This window comes from Phycodurus eques, chromosome 2 (genome assembly GCF_024500275.1).
Source record: "Phycodurus eques isolate BA_2022a chromosome 2, UOR_Pequ_1.1, whole genome shotgun sequence".
In the NCBI taxonomy this organism is placed as follows: Eukaryota; Metazoa; Chordata; class Actinopteri; order Syngnathiformes; family Syngnathidae; genus Phycodurus; species Phycodurus eques.
Genome location: NC_084526.1, coordinates 41691843 through 41708936, shown reverse-complemented (window position 1 = coordinate 41708936; position 17094 = coordinate 41691843). Strand labels below are relative to the sequence as shown.

Genomic DNA, 17094 nt, shown 5'->3' with positions numbered 1-17094 from the left:
GACAACTATGTTACTAGTAAGGCAAAACTGCAATGTTGACATGTTTGCTACTAGTACTACTAGTTAAGTGCGGGATGTGAATTGGTAGAATTTTATAACGGCAGTAGTATTCGTAGGAAGCTGTTGTGAACTAGTGTGCAGATTTGCCTCACTTGTAACATGTAGGTACCCTAGTAGTACACCAAAGTTGCTCTACTCGTGAGCACAAATAGTGTACTAGTACAGGGACCCTGAAGCTGGACGTCAGGGATATTGATAATAAACGCCCAACAGTTTTCCATAAAGATCCATGTACTAGTATGCTGTTTATCCTCACTAATAATACAATTGAGCGCACTAGTAGAATGACTGTATCCTACAGGTAAAAGTTTTCCACTACTGTAGGACATTTTTGCACGCTATTGAACAACTTATGCATGCTGGTAATAGGACAGGAGTTTACTAGAAAGGTTTAGTTGTGCACTAGTAGGCCTAAAGTTGCAGCACTAGTGGATAAAACATGACTACTAAGACACATATCTTAAACACAACCTACAGTAGCAGTTACATGTCAAGTTTATCTATTTAGACAGAACCTGGTACGATGTTGGAATATCATCATTTGTGTGGCGATGGCTTTTTTTTTTTTTTTTTTTTTTTTTTACTTTTTGCTAACGAAACAGTGCCAAGTATGACTCACGTCTTTGTCCATTGTTGCAGTGACAGGCTGCCTTTCTTCAATCCACAACTGGAGGAAAACTCACGCAGCACTTCTGCTTGCTCAGCCTCGGAGATCCACGCAAAACCGTTTATTCGATACCTTTTATAGCCAGCCTAAGGTCCGTGTATTAATGTGCTCTGTCCTCACTAGAAAGACGACTAGTAGAATTAATATCTTACTAATAACATTTTGTCCACTAGTGGTGTCATTTTTTGCACCCTGATATTTGATGACGGTCCCTAAAGCGTTCCAAAATACACACACACACACAAAATGTAATTCTTTTACACAGGTGCTAAAAGGTGTTTCGCATACAAGTAAGGCTGTTCCGGGTTGAATCTGACCCATGTCTACTAAAAATGGATTTTAGATTTACCGGTGTGTTATTGTTTATTTGCCGAGTGTGAAGCGGCTGGGATGAGAATCAGCACTTCCAAATCCGAGACCACGGTCCTCAGTCGGGAAAGTCCTCAGTCGTGGCGTGCCCTCTCCGGGTCGGGGATGAGATCCTGCCCCAAGTGGAGGAGTTCAAGAAGCTCGGTCATCCGGGAGGATCTCGGAGTAGAGTCGCTGCTCCTCCACATCGGGAGGAGCCAGATGAGGTGGTTTGGGCATCTGATTCGGATGCCTCCCGGACGCCTCCCCGGTGAGGTGTTCCGGGCACGTCCCGCCGGAAGGAGTCCCCGAGCACGACCCAGGACTCGCCGGAGAGACTACGTCTTTTGGCCGGCCTGGGAACGCCTCGGGACCCCCCGGAAGAGCTGGATGAAGTGGCTGGGGAGAGGGAAGTCTGGGCGTCCCTGCTAAAGCTACTGCCCCCGCGACCCGACCTCGGATAAGCGGTAGAAAATGGATGGAGTGGTAGCAGTTTTCAAAGGGGAGCTTGAAACTGTCCCAGTAACTGTTTGTGATCCCAGCACATTTGCACAGGTTCCCATAGAAACATGCACCTGTCTTGGAGAGGTCATGGCAGAGTCTCCAAACATTGACAGAATCAAGCATAAGAATGATGTTACACTGAAGATACGGAACAGAAGTCAAACGCAGGTCGGAGGCTACCTCGACACAGGCGCGAGATCTGAACCTGCAAAAACAAGTACTGTACAGCGGTGCTTTCAGGTATGAGTTTAATTTGTGCCGTGACCACGCTTGTATCTCAAAACGCTCATATCTTAAATCATTGCTCCCCACTGAAATGACTGGAAATGCAGTTTGTCTGTTCCAGGCCCCCCAAGAAGCATCGAAATTCGTTTTCAATGTTTAGGTTTTTTTTTTTTTCCAATAAGAAAAAAATGCACTGAACAGTATTGTACTGTAAAAAAAAAAAAAAAAACAGTAATAACATTTGTTCTTTGCATAACCTACAAACATGGAAACTGCAAACATTAAAGACAACTGCATCTAATGTTATGGTCCTCGCTTGTTCTCCTTCTTCTGTGGGGTCTATTGGCAGTTGGCAAAGCAACTCATATTGCCTTTCCACTACAAGGAAACCAATGTGAACTGATGGTGGCCAGATGTTGTGAAGTTTGTTGGCGCCGTCTAGCGGTGGGGGGTCTGAAGGGCACCCATATCCCCAATTGCGTTTCGTATCTCGAAATGGCCAAGAGATGGGTCATATCTGAAAAACATGCCTATCAAGGCACCGTTGTTTCTACAAAGTAGCAAATAAAACGACACTTTGATTTTCTCTGAAGCATGGATTAAGGATGAAATGTCAGACAGGCTATCAGTGGCGTGCTATTAATTTTTGGACAAGACCTTTATTTCATTATTTTACCAAGGGGATTATAGTTTTGGCCCATGTGCGCATTTCCACCATGCTATGTGTTAAGCTCTGTAGCGTTAAAAAAAAAATAATAATAAATTAATGATAATAAAAAAAAGAGCATTAAAAGTAGAAACAAGTCTCAAGAGAATTCTATCCGCGTGTTGTGGTGGTGGAAAGAAAACCGTTTGGATTGTGAATTGCTAGTTTAGACTGACACCTCGTGGCTTCAGCCAGACAGCGTCTGGAAGAAGAAAGAAGACCACAGAAAGAAATATCAGTGTGTGTAAATATTGATATCATATTTTAACAGCTTGGTCTTTACAGGTTAGCACCTATGAAGTATTTTGAAAATGACTTCTCTCACTTTGTTTTGAATTTATTTTTTTATTTTATTTTATTTGCACGAAAAAAGCCAACACGATTTCCAGTCTTTAGTTATTCCAGTTTTTTTTTTTTAAGGTAAAACTTTATTTATTTATTTTTCCAAATCTCGCTCAATATTCCCACCGTATATGATTCTCCGAAACGCAGTCACGCCTCGTGACGTCACCGCACAGGAAGCGCTCACCTGTTTCGGGGCGTGGCCTCGCGGCTGAGCCCAGTGACTTCACTTCAGTCACATACTGCACCATTCAAGAGGGGCCAACGAATACGGCTTGAAACCACCACTTCATAATACTTTTTGTCTATTTTGTACGGTTTTTCTTCTCGTTTTAAAAAGAGGTTGTTGTTTTTTTTAAGTCTACTGCGCCGTTTTTACACCATGCGGCGATTATTGGTCGCCTGTATCCTCTCGTCGCTACTAAAAGGTACGGAACACTTTTTTTTTCTCTCTATCTGGAGTGGAAATGTTGTGGGTTATTTTAATATTATTATTATGATTGTTTCATTTCATATAAATCTGTTCAAGGGGTCATACGCTCGCCCTACCCGGTTCGCGGTACTTTCAAAGGATGACATTTGCTTGCACGATATGTGATCTGTTTTATTAATCACGAGGAGCCTTTTGCAAATGTAATTGAAACCAATTTTGGAGGTGATTTAATATATATGCATCCTGCAATATGTCCGAAAGAGCTGATTTTGGAGTTGACTGCACGGTTTCATCCCACCCACCTTGATGTTTGTTGGTTGGTTTCACTTCCTGTGCCTTTGTCTGTGTCACCTGTTTTTCTGGTTGGGCCACTGGAGGATGAGCTCAGTGTTGTTTCAGCAAAACACTCGCTGTTGCATTCTTACCATACTCCTTTTATTTTGCTCCGAATAGGGTTGCAAAAGTCCAGGAATTTCCATGGGAGCGACCACGGTGGACGACTGGTTAGAGCGTCCGCCTCACAGTTCTGAGGACCGGGGTTCGAATCCCGGCCCCCGCCTGTGTGGAGTTTGCACGTTGTGCCCGTGCCTGCGTGGGCTTTCTCCGGTTTTCCTCCCGCATCCCAAAAACACGCGTGGTAGGTTGATTGAATACTCTAAATTGCCCGTAGGTGTGAATGGTTGTTTGTTTGTATGTGCCCTGCGATTGGCTGGCGACCAGTTCGGGGTGGCCCGATGACAGCTGGGATTGGCTCCAGCACGCCAGTGACCCTTGTGAGGATAAAGCGAAAATGGATGGATGGATTTCCATGGGAATTAATAAGAATTTGTGGAAATAAAACCAGGAAATTACCAAATTAAAGGCTGTATCTTAGGGAAGTAAAATATAGTTGGGGGAAATATCCATCCGTTTTCTACTGCTTATCCGAGGTCGGGTCGCGGGGTCAGTAGCTTTAGCAGGGACGCCCAGACTTCCCTCTCCCCGGCCACTTCGTCCAGCTCTTCCGGGGGGATCCCGAGGCATTCACAGGCCAGCCAAAAGACGTAGTCTCTCCGGCGTGTCCTGGGTCGTCCCTGAGGGTCTCCTCCCGGTGGGACGTGCCCTGAACACCTCAGGTGTCCTGGAGGCATCCGAATCAGATGCCCCAGCCACCTCATCTGGCTCCTCTCGATGTGGAGGAACAGCGGCTCTACTCTGAGATCCTCCCGGATGACCGAGCTTCTCACCCTCTCTCTAAGGGAGAGCCCGGACACCCTGCGGAGGAAACTCATTTCGGCCGCTCGTATCCGGGATCTCGTTCTTTCGGTCACGACCCACAGCTCGTGACCATAGGTGAGGGTAGGAACGTGGATCGACCGGTAAATCGAGAGCTTCGCCTTGCGGCTTAGCTCCTTCCTTCACCACAACGGACCCATACAAAGTCCGCATCACTGCAGACGCCGCACCGATCCGCCTGTCGATCTCCCGTTCCATTCTGCCCTCACTCGTGAACAAGACCCCGAGATACTTGAACTCCTCCACTTGGGTCAGGATCTCACCCCCCACGCGGAGAGGGCACGCCAGCCCTTTTGCGACTGAGGACCATGGTCTCGGATTTGGAGGTGCTAATTCTCATCCCAGCCGCTTCACACTCTGCTGCGAACCGCTCCAGTGGGAGTTGGAGATCACGGCTTGATGAAGCCAACAGAATCACGTCATCAGCAAAAAGCAGAGATGCAATACTGAGGCCACCAAACCGGACCCCCTCTACGCCTCGGCTGCGCCTAGAAATTCTGTCCATAAAATCTATGAACAGAATCGGCGACAAAGGGCAGCCTTGGCGGAGTCCAACCCTCACCGGGAACGAGTCCGACTTACTGCCGGATATGCGGACCAAACTCCGACCCCGGTCGTACAGGCACCGAACAGCCCGTATCAGGGGGTTCGGTACCCCATACTCCCGGAGCACCCCCCACAGGACCACCCGAGCGACACGGTCGAACGCCTTCTCCAAGTCCACAAAACACATGTAGACTGGTTGGGCGAACTCCCATGCACCCTCGAGGACCCCGCCGAGGGTGAAGAGCTGGTCCACTGTTCCACGGCCAGGACAAAAACCACACTGCTCCTCCTGAATCTGAGATTCGACTTCCCGACGGACCCTCCTCTCCAGCACCCCTGAATCGACCTTACCAGGGAGGCTTAGGAGTGTGATCCCCCTGTAGTTGGAACACACCCTCCTTCTTAAAAAGGGGGACCACCACCCCAGTCTGCCAATCCAGAGGCACTGTCCCCGATGTCCAACCAGGACAGCCCCACAACATCCAGAGCCTTGAGGAACTCCGGGCGAATCTCATCCACCCCCGGGGCCCTGCCACCGAGGAGCTTTTTAACCACCTCGGTGACCTCAACCCCAGAGATAGGAGAACCCGCCTCAGAGAAATCAGACTCTGCTTCCTCATGGGAAGCCGTGTCGGTGGCATTGAGGAGGTCTTCGAAGTATTCTCCCCACCGGCTCACAACGTCCCGAGTCGAGGTCAGCAGCGCCCCGTCCCCACTATACACAGTGTTGATGGTGCACTGCTTCCCCCTCCTGAGACGCCGGATGAATTGGGGGAAATATATTTGAGCAAAATCCTGATTTAAAAAAAAATAATAATAATAATAATAATAATAATAATGCATGCAACTACAGTGGTACCTTAACTAACGAGTGCCTCAACTTCGAGTTTGAAGCCATCAATTGGTCTTTTTTTTTTTTGTAGTTTTTTTTTTTTTCCTTTAATTTGCGTTGCGAGGCCAAATTTAGGTAACACGCTCGATTCAGCTACGCTGCCGCTCGGGTGAAATGACGAGAAATGGAACAGTTCGGCTACAGCAGAGTGGTACCTTGACTTCCATGCAGTCTTGGGAAGATTACTTGGAAATCCAAGTAATTGGTTACAATTACAAGTTACCCTGTTGAAAATGGAATGGTAGTGTAACTATTTCAATTAATGTCTCAAAGTAATATAATTCATCACGTTTGGTTGCATTTTGATTGCATTTTTAATTTTAATTGAATGCATCAACAGGACCCTTGGATGTTTCCTTTGGGGCAAAATAAAAAATGGATTAAAACCATAGATCATTGTTTTGGAATCAACCCCATACAGTATTTGTTCTTTACACAAATCAGAAACTAATAAAAAAATATAAACAGTCTCTCTTTTCATTAACATATTACATTACAACCAAGTATTGTGATTTTACACATTTCTTGGTTGTTTAAAAAACGAATTATAATTTAAAATATGGTTTGATCCCTCAAAATAATAATGTGATGCTGTACCGCGGCATCAGTGATAGTTTCGTTAGCACGTCTATGGTGTTTTGCATTGTGTGTGTTAGCATTAAGCTACCGTACCTTTTTTAAGGCAAAGTTATGTGGTTTGGTCAAATGCACAACGAGTAGTTTTCTGTGTTTAATGTTTAGTTTTGCAGTCAACATGAATTAGGAATGGCAATGAACAGCTTGAAGCAAGCACACGCCGCCTCTTATTTGAAGACGCGTTCGCTATCGGCCAGGCTACTTGATGTTGTGAAGCTCGCTGCCGCCGTTTAGGGTCGTAACTCAAATCATTGCTCACAAAATTTGCCAAACGGCGGGTCGTATCTGGGAAAAGCGCACTCGTAAACTGTGGTGCCTCGCTCCTGTTATGCCCTCGCATGTGGGCAAGGAGCGTTATATATTTTGCACGATTGTCTGCTTTTGATCAAACAAAATGTTCATATTTATGCTTGAATGTGATGCATTTCCAAAACAATGACCCCGATTTGCTCGTTAATTCCCATGGAATATTTCCCAAATTCCTGCTTTCCATAGAAATTGACCATAGGTTTCCCCCCCCTGTGGCTTTTACATCTGGCATAAAGATGAGGCAACACTTCCCACGCATATTTAGCACTAAACACAAATGCAAGACGACCGGGGGGCGCTGATACACGGGGTAGGGCCAATGACCGCCAGTCGGGGACCTGGCAGTCATAGTAACTGTTTACAATTAGTGCTTTGTCTTTTGTCTTTTGTTTCTCGCTCCCGTCTAGAAACTTTGTTCTGTTCGAATGATCAAGTCTGATTCTCAATAAAGCTCAATTATAATACCACAGCGGAAGCTTAAAAACTCCACCGTGACACAGTAAAACTGTTCCGGAGTGAAAGGGATCCGGATTTTCCATTCTGCTTGGCATACATACGTCATTGTGTGTTTGGCTTACCTTTCCAGTGTCGGTGTGTATTCAAGTGATCGTCCCCCAGCTGGAGCGCAGCACTGCTCTGTTTGCTTCAGTAACCCTGCGCTGTGACTTCTCCACGTCGGCGCCCCTCCAAGATGTTCTGGTCACCTGGAGGTTTAAGTCCTTCTGCAAGGACCCCGTGCTGGAGTACTACTCCACAGGTGAGAGATGTTTATTGATCTATTCATCTTTTATGCCAGCGGGAGATCTATGGAAAGCCATTTGAGTATTTCGTTGATATCCAGTTTCCGGTTTATTAGTGTGCTCTTTGTCCTCGCTAGTAACTTTTTTTCGTGATTCCAGACAAAACGAAAACAACCATAAAAGAAGAAGAAGGGGGGGGGGGGGGGGACACACCTATACCTATATAATATACAGTGGGTACGGAAAGTATTCAGACCGCCTTAAATTTTCACTCTTTTTAATATTGCAGTCATTTGCTAAAATCATTTAAGTTCATTTTTTCACATTAATGTACACACAGCCCTCCATATTGACAGGAAAAAAATTGAATTGTTGAATTTTCTTGCAGATTTATTAAAGAAAAACTGAAATATCACACAGCCATAAGTATTCAGACCCTTTGCTCAGTTTTTCGTAGAAGCACCCCTTTGAGCTAATACAGCCGTGAGTCTTTTTGGGAATGATGTAACAAGTTTTTCACAGCTGGATTTGGGGATCCTCTGCCATTCCCGCTTGCAGTTCTGTCAGGTTGGATGGTGAACGTTGGTGGGCAGCCATTTTCAGGTCTTTCCAGAGACGCTCAGTTGGGTTTAAGTCAGGGCTCCGGCTGGGCCATTCGAAAACAGTCACAGAGTTTTTCAGAAGCCACTCCTTCGGTATTTTAGCTATGTGCTTAGGGTCATTGTCTTTTTTGAAGGTGCACCTTCAGCCCAGTCTGAGGTTCTGAGCACTCTGGAGAAGGTTTTCGTCCAGGATATCCCTGTACTTGGCCGCAGTCATCTTTCCTTCGATTGCAACCGGGCGTCCTGTACCTGCAGCTGAAAACCAAACCCCACAGCATGATGGTGTCACCACCACGCTTCACTGTTGGGACTGTATTGGACAGGTGATGAGCAGTGCCAGAGAATCTTATTTCTCACTATCTTGGAGTCCTTCAGGTGTTTTTTTTTTTTTAGCAAACTCCATGCGGGCTTTCCGTACCCACTGTATATATGCATTTATTTATTCTCCCATATAATAATAATGATATACCGGTAATTGATACTACTTCCTCCTCATATTTTGTATTTGCATTTGTTTGAATTTGTTTTTAAATTGGTTGATGTTTGGACATTGTTTCAGCTCCTCACTCAGTCTGTTCCATAGTCTCACTCGATTATTTGATTTTGTATTCATTTATTTATTTTTATTGTGGTTCTGCATTTTTTTAATTCAAAAATGTGTCATATCTCTGAATTTATACTCCCCTTCCCTTTCTTGAAATATTTTGTTAATTTTCTTTGACAATATCATTCTTCTTTTCCTTTGGGCTTGTCCCGTTAGGGGTCGCCACAGCACGTCATCCTTTTCCATGGAAGCCTATCTCCTGCATCCTCCTCTCCAACACCAACCGCCATCATGTCTTCCCTCACGAAATCCATCAACCTTCTCTTTGGTCTTCCTCTCGCTCTCTTGCCTCGCAACTCCATCCTCATCATCCTTCTACCAATATACTCACTCGCTCTCCTCTGGACGTGTCCAAACCATCCAAGTCTGCTCTCTCTAACTTTGTCTCCAAAACATTCAACGTTGGCCGTCCCTCTGATGAGCTCATTTCTAATTTTATCCAACCCGGTCACTCCGAGCGCGAACCTCAACATCTTCCTTTCCGCCACCTCCAGCTCTGCTTCCTGTTGTCTCTTCAGTGCCACGCTCTCTAATCCGTCCATCATGGCTGGCCTCACCACTGGTTTATAAACTTTGCCCTTCATCCGAGCAGAGACTCTTCTGTCACATAACACACCTGACACCTTCCTCCACCCGTTCCAACCTGCTTGGACCCGTTTCTTCACTTCCTGACCACACTCACCATTGCTCTGGACGGTTGACCCCAACTATTTCAAGTCCTCCACCCTTGCTATCGCTTCTCCCTGTAGCCTCACTCTTCTCCCACCACCCGACTCATTCGCGCACATATATTCTGTCTTACTTCGGCTAATTTTCATTCCTCTGCTTTCCAGTGCATGCCTCCATCTTTCTAACTGTTCCTCCACCTGCAGATCACAATGTCATCTGCAAACGTCACGGTCCACGGGGATTCCAGTCTAACCTCATCTGTCAGCCTATCCATCACCACTGCAAAAAGGAAGGGGCTCAGGGCTGATCCCTGAGGCAGTCCCACGTCCACCTTAAATGCGTCTGTCACACCTACAGCACACCTCACCGCTGTTCTGCTGCCCTCGTACATGTCCTGTATTATTCTAACATACTTCTCTGCCACTCCAGACTTCCGCACGCAGTACCGCAGTTCCTCTCTGGGTACTCTGTCATACGCTTTCTCTAGATCTACAAAGACACAATGTTGCTCCTTCTGACCTTCTCTGTACTTTTCCATCGACATCCTCAAGGCAAATAATGCATCTGTTGTACTCTTTCGAGGCATGAAACCAAACTGTGGCTCGCAAATACTCACTTCTGTCCTGAGTCTAGCCTCCACTACTCTTTCCCGTAACGTCATTGTGTGGCTCATCCACTTTATTCCTCGATAGTTGCCACAGCTCTGCACATCACCTTTGTTCTTAAAAATGGGACCAGTACACTTTTCCTCCATTCCTCAGGCATCTTCTCACGCACTAGAATTCTATTGAACAAGCTGGTCAAAAACTCCACAGCCACCTCTCCTAGATGTTTCCATACCTCCACAGGAATCAGAATCAGGACCAACTGCCTTTCCATTTTTCATCCTCTTTAACGCCTTTCTAACTTCCCCCCTACTAATCATTGCCACTTCCTGGTCCACCACACTTGCCTCTTCTACTCTCCCTTCTCTCTCATTTTCCTCATTCATCAACTCCTCGAAGTATTCTTTGCGTCTAGCCAGCACACTGCTGGCACCAGTCAACGTATTTCCATCTCTATCCTTAATCACCCTAACCTGCTGCACATCCTTTTCATCTCTATCCCTCTGTCTGGCCAGCCTGTATAGATCCTTTTCTCCCTCGCAGTGTCCCACTTCTTCTTAGGTGGACGTTGTTAACCCGGGCCACGACCGATCCGGTGTGGAATTCTTTGGATGAACGCTCATATTTGTTTGGCAAGGTTTTAAGCCGGATGTCCTTCCTGACGCAACCCTCTGCATTTATCCGGGCTTGGGACCGGCCTACAGTTTCCACTGACTTGTGCCCCCCCCATAGGGCTGCATTTTTCTTCGACAATATCATTAATTCTATCATTTTTTTTAGACTAGACTTTACAATTAGCTGATTAGTGTGTTCAAGATAACCTACCTGATGGACTCCTAGTGGCGTTTTTGTTTTTTGCAGTATGAAAAGTGGCCGTAGTTACCTCGTATATGTATTGCCCCTATTCTCTGTAAGTAAGATAAAACCATTGAATAGGAATGCAGCATTGCATCCTGGTGCACAAACTGTTTAATGTTTTACTTTCTATTTAATTATCCTATTACTCTGTTTCTATGACATACAAATTACATTTGTTCTTATATTAGTATTCCTTGATGAAAACGCAATTTTTACGGATTAATAGCATTTCCATTCATTTCAATGGACAAAGATGATTTGCGATATGGGTGTTTTGCGTTACGAGCGTGGTCTGGGAAAATGTTTTAACTTCTATCTTAAGGCACCACTGTATTTCACAGTTTGTTGTGCACAAATTAAACATTGAATTGTGGTGTTTGCACAGTTCCAGCTTCATGAGAGGAGATTTGATCATTGTACCGTTGATGGCTGCAGATATGATAACCTATGGATCTCTCCTTTTTTGTGTGCGTGTGTAGCTTACCAGTCAGCACTTCAGTTGGGGCAGGATCCAGCGAACGACTGTCCCGATCGCCAGCGCACGCTTCGCACCGTGATTCAAAAGAGAGGAAACAATGAGGCGACACGCGGCGCAGAATACCGTAATCGCAAGATCTCCATCGCAAATGGTGAGTTCATCCCACAGCATGTTTGCTTTTGAAAAAGTATCGTTAAGAACATCAAATTGCTTCACAGATGTTATTCTTCACTCTACACCGAAAATAACTGTATTATTTCGCCAATTTTCGCCATCTACTGAGTAACCAAGAAATCTTATACTGTATTGTTTCTACTTGTTAAATATCACAATACTGTAGGCTCACCAGGCAGCTTACAAAAACAGGAACAAGGCTGCAGTGGACATAAGAAGTATACACACCCTTGTTCAAATGCGAGATTTTTGTGATGTAAAAGAATTTTGACCAAGATAAATCATTTGAAAACTTTTTCCACCATTAATGTGACCTAGAATTTGTGCAACTTAACTGATTTTATTTGTGCATCTTTTTGAGAGGGGAGGTGAAAATAAACAACTGAAATAAACCTGATTGACTTGGACTAGATGTTTAACAGCCTGGAAATATATCAAATATTGTGAAAATGAAGCCAAGGCCTTTGGACTTCTTGTTAACAACCGTGACTCTGAGTCTAAACTTCTACTCGACTGTTCTTAATTATTGAACAATTGTGTTTGTACAGATGCTGATCTGGTCATCAATGAAGTGATGTGGTGGGACAACGGTGTGTACTTTTGTGCCGTTGACGCACCTGGAGACACCACTGGAGACAATGACAAAGAAGTCAAACTGATTGTTTATCGTAAGAAAACGTTTCATATATTGTAAATGTCCAGGGACTTGTTCCGAGGTCGTTGTTACCGTTTCTTTGGACGTACATTGGTGAAGGTGACACTTCCTCTACCGCCCTCAGATTGGTTAACTGTTCTCTTCATCGTCATCGGAGCGCTGCTGCTCATCATCTTATTTGGCATCTGCTGCTGCCAGTGTTGTCCTCAGAAGTGCTGTTGCTATGTGCGCTGTCCCTGCTGCCCACAGCAGTGCTGCTGCCCAGAAAAAGGTAGTCGGGCTTGATATTTTGTAGGGAAACTACTACATTGGCTCCTAGTAGATGGACTCATTACGTTGAGAGTTGACACAACCCTCGTCGTCTTCTCAATATAACGGCGGCGTAACTGCGTCCTTCCCAAAGCATGTCCAGGACTTGTATCTTCTCCTGAATGTTCAGGATCTTCCTCTAGCGCTTAGGCTTACGACCAGCATCAGTAATTCAATTAACTTGGAAATTTCCGCCCTGGGCAACTGCCCCATGTCGCCCCACAACAAAAACTGCCACTGAATGGAGGAAATATAGTGTGTTACTAGCTAACTCTGCCCAAAGTATATAATATTCTTTGGTAGTGAGGATAGACCATACAGACGGATGATCTGAGTTACTGTACGATCATATGTTTTGCCTACCCGTTTGTAAATGAGTAAATCCGTTGCTGTGGTTGTCTTTCAGCGGTAATGCAGCATCGTATGATGAAGGAGGCTCAGAGGGCTATGGCTCCCTGGATGGGAGGACAGCCCGTCTATGGACCGATGAGTCATGTTCCCTCCTCTCAAATGAACCCAATGCTATACGCAGGTAGGTCTACAACACGCACTGCAAGAAAGATACTTTTGATTTTGTAATCTGCTCATTTGGGACTGTGATTTGTCCCGATAGGATCTGTGTCAGGGAAGAGCATGCATATGAAGCCCATGCCCTTGCCACCGCCACAGCCCTCAGCTTACGGCATACCGGCCCCTAGTATCCACGGCAGCCACACACCTGCCAACACCAATCACATGCTTGACTACATGGAGAGTCAGGTGAGGGGGTTGGACGTGAGCAGTCCGCTGCTTCAGGTATGCGCCGTACTGTTATTGCCATTCAAACCAAGCTCTCACAAACTTTCATAACTAGCAATTTGGTCACTCAATTGGAACCCAGACCTGCATAAATAAATTGACCCCCGTTTATCATAGGAGATACTGTATATTCTCGACACTGCCATACATAGAGACCATATCAAAATATATTGATATATAGTTTAAACCCCTCGCACACACTTCAAACACATTTAAACTTATGAAAACACACTTTAAAGTATTCCTTGGTGGCTGCTCTGACCTGTGTAACATTATTACTTTGTGGAAACAGAAAGAAGACTCTCGCGCACATGATTCTCCAAAGCGCGCTTGCCTCCAGCTTTTTATTTGTCACTCCCACTTGAAGTTTACTGTAAACCTGACGCATACAGTAAAACAAAAGAGAAATAAACAGTATATATTTAAACAACAAAATGTTCAACCAAACCATGTAATAACAAAAGTCTGCCAGTCTGCTAATTCTAAGAAATAATGCAAAAAACATAGATGGGCTAACGGAAATTAGCACAAATGTGGTAATTATAATATATAATATTATTGTGTGCAGAAGTTTGTTCATATTGACCTTTTCCTTTTTTAATTTTTTTTTTATTATAAATCGTCTTCCTGCCATCAGGTGCAGCCGCCTCCACCCCCTCACATGCAACAGCTTCCACCTGTTCCCCAGCACATGCCCGTCAGTGTCCCCTTTTCAGCCGGGCCTCCCAGCATGATATCTGGACTCGGTGAGGTGCCATCAGACCGCCGCGTCATCACCCTCCCACCAATACGTGAACCGGGCCGAGTGCAGCCCCCCGCGCCTAAGACTCGCCCCCCGAGCTCCAGCGACAGCAGCCGTGGCGGTTTCGGACCCCGCGAGGAGCGCAGGACACTGGGTCGACGCTATCCCTCACCTCCACGGTCCAGAGGCATTCCGAGGAGCTACAGCGAGGAGTCGTTGGATGGGCGGTCGCGTGCCGGGGCACGGGGAGGCATGGACCCCTCTCGATCCCGTTCCAGGGATGATCTATTTGACAGCAGGTCCAGAGGAAACTATGCCCCACCGGGAGCACGTCGACCAAGAGGGTCATGGAGCTCTGATGATGAGGACATGAGTCGGAGAGGAGGGGGCGGAGGAGGGAGGAGAGGGGGCGGCGGCGGCGGCTGGGGTGAGAAACCTCCTAGCTACACAGAGTACGAGCCTGGAAACAAACCAGGACCAAGGAGGAACGAACACTACTCTGTAAGAAAAACACTGCTTTAGTTCAGTTGCACTTCATAATTTATTATTTTTTTGGATTGATTTTTAAAATAAAAAAAAAAAAAGACAAAAATCAATCACATTTTTCCAGCTTTTGAGAAAAATGGATCTAAAGTTAGTGTGTCTCTCTCAGGTTAAGAGCTCTCGGAGTGGCACCAGCGTCGTCATCTGAGCGGAGCTGTGAAAACGCCCTTTGACCTCTGTTTCTGAGCGCACGCACACCTCACTTGAACTGGGAGTTGTTAGCAGCCTTGCTGTCAAACTCCTGGTAAATTTGAAATACCTTATGAGCGAGCCATCAGGATAAGATTTGTGTTGCCCAATACATGTTCAGAAAATATATGCTTGAAATACACTTGTGAAGTATTTGGCTTCATCTGGAAGCACAGAAATAACCCTGGTAGCAGAGAAAACGTTCCACTCAGCCTGGGCGCGTAGAAATAGGTCCCGGTAGCATAGAACTGCTTTAAAATACACAGTACGTCAAATGTATGAACGCCCTCGGCTGGTTCGTCAATGAAATTAGAACCTTGGGGAATGTTGACGGCCTGCTGGTTAAGAAAGCCGTTTGAGCATTTATTCAAAATCCTTGATATCTAGCTAACTGTTCCTGTACTAGTACCTTCTTTGTCCTCACTCGGAAGACAATTCAGCGCACTAGTAGAACAACAGTGTCGGACTAGTCGTGTTTTTTTCCCCCCCCACTATGAGTCCCACTTTTGGCCTACTCTTACTCGGTTAACAACTAGTACCACTAGGCTATTGACTAAATGCTTTCCATAGTTATTGAAGTTATTGTTTTTAGAGTTGTCTTTGTTTTTTTTCCTCCAGGAAGTGACCAACTTTGTCTTTATTTTATAAATGCCAACAAAAAGTAGGAAGGGTAATAAAGCTCTTAAAGGGTTAGTAGGATTGGATGACTCACCAAAATATTACAACTGCTATATTATATTGAAATTATTTAAAGCTACACAATGTTTATTTGTTTGCCTTAATTGTGTGCAGTTATTTCTGTGAAGCCTTAAATTACAATGATGAAGCTTTTTTAGTATAGTTGTACGTAAAATCCATTAGTGTAAGTAATTGACATGCTGTACTGTAGCTAACGTATCATTTTGTGGGAAATCAAGGATGCTTCTCTCATTGTCATTTCTAGGATCCAATTTTACCGGTGCAAATGTTGAAGTATGAACCTTTTTTGTGTGTGTTTGTAAAGCACATTAAGTTTGTGTAAGACAATTTTTGATAATTCAAGCGTCTTCTCGACATTATTTCTCGTTGAATTTGAGTAATAAAAACTTCACATACAAGCTTTCGACTTTTTCTGGATCCCCATACGGGGTCAAACGAGTATGTTAGAGATTTTGCTCAAAATGCACTAAGAATTGACCTTCATGTGATACACATACCTCAAAAGTTTGATTTTATTTTTCTATTTCCTTAAAAACGAAATCTAAATGAATCCATCAGAAGATGTGGAGAAGGTGACCCATCGAGTGCACGTCATAAATAGTTGTACAGAGAAGATCGTCTGTGCATGTAGGAGCCGCTTCCAAGTAGGGGTCAGCAACCTTAAATCAAAACCAAAACCAAAACCAGTCACAGAGGGCCACACCTGAAGGATGAAAGAGCCACCTTGGTGCTGGAGATTCCAACAGACTCTGTACAGAAACCGGGGCCTCAGAACACGTGTGTGAATACCGAAACGTCACGTTAATGCTCGATTGCACATAAGTGAACTTCATTTCAGAATCAGAATCCGTTTCATTGCCATTGTCACTGAAAGCTACATTCACAACGAGGATATTTTTTTTTCTCTCCCCCTCTAATTATGTGACTTTTGGAGGTAATTGGTTGCATTTGAGCTTCAAAACAGTTCCTAAAAAATACATTTCAATTCAAGACTTAAAGACTACTTTATGCGGAGCCATCAAATAATTTACCGATTTAAAACATATATAATAATAATTAGATGTAACACATTTTTGAAAGTACTGTATAGCACCGTAAATTTCTTTGACTTACTACTTTAAATATGAATAACGGCTTCCACTTGACCAGTTTTTATCCCACAAGTATCTGTACTTCTACTCAAGTAAGTCGAAAAAAGTACCACCATAATGACCATCATTAAAATACAGTAAATTAATTGTTAATCAATCAGAGGTTTTATTCCTAAAAATCTATAGAGCTGACAGTTAAAACAAAAAAAGATCTTTCTACTTTTGTACCCGAGTACATTTCCGAGTCTGTGCTTTTTTTTTTTTTTTTCACTTACGTACAGGAGTTAAATCAGTACTTTTATCTGAGACGTTTTCCTCCACATATATTTGTACTTACACTAAAATACAGCGTGAGCACTTTTACCACCCTTGATGTCGGATGTAACGATGACTTT

At 44.5% G+C, this 17094-nt stretch overlaps 1 protein-coding gene across 1 annotated transcript; it reads left to right on the top strand.

The window, feature by feature from the left end:
• The first annotated feature begins 3054 nt into the window (after window positions 1–3054).
• On the top strand, window positions 3055–16004 carry LOC133399305 (immunoglobulin-like domain-containing receptor 1). The gene is made up of 9 exons (XM_061670764.1): window positions 3055–3280; window positions 7530–7700; window positions 11501–11650; window positions 12222–12341; window positions 12453–12599; window positions 13044–13169; window positions 13251–13432; window positions 14073–14678; window positions 14830–16004. Exons 1-9 carry the CDS (start codon window positions 3235–3237, stop codon window positions 14866–14868), a joined length of 1587 nt encoding a protein of 528 aa, XP_061526748.1. The 5' UTR covers window positions 3055–3234; the 3' UTR covers window positions 14869–16004.
• The last annotated feature ends 1090 nt before the right edge of the window (window positions 16005–17094 follow it).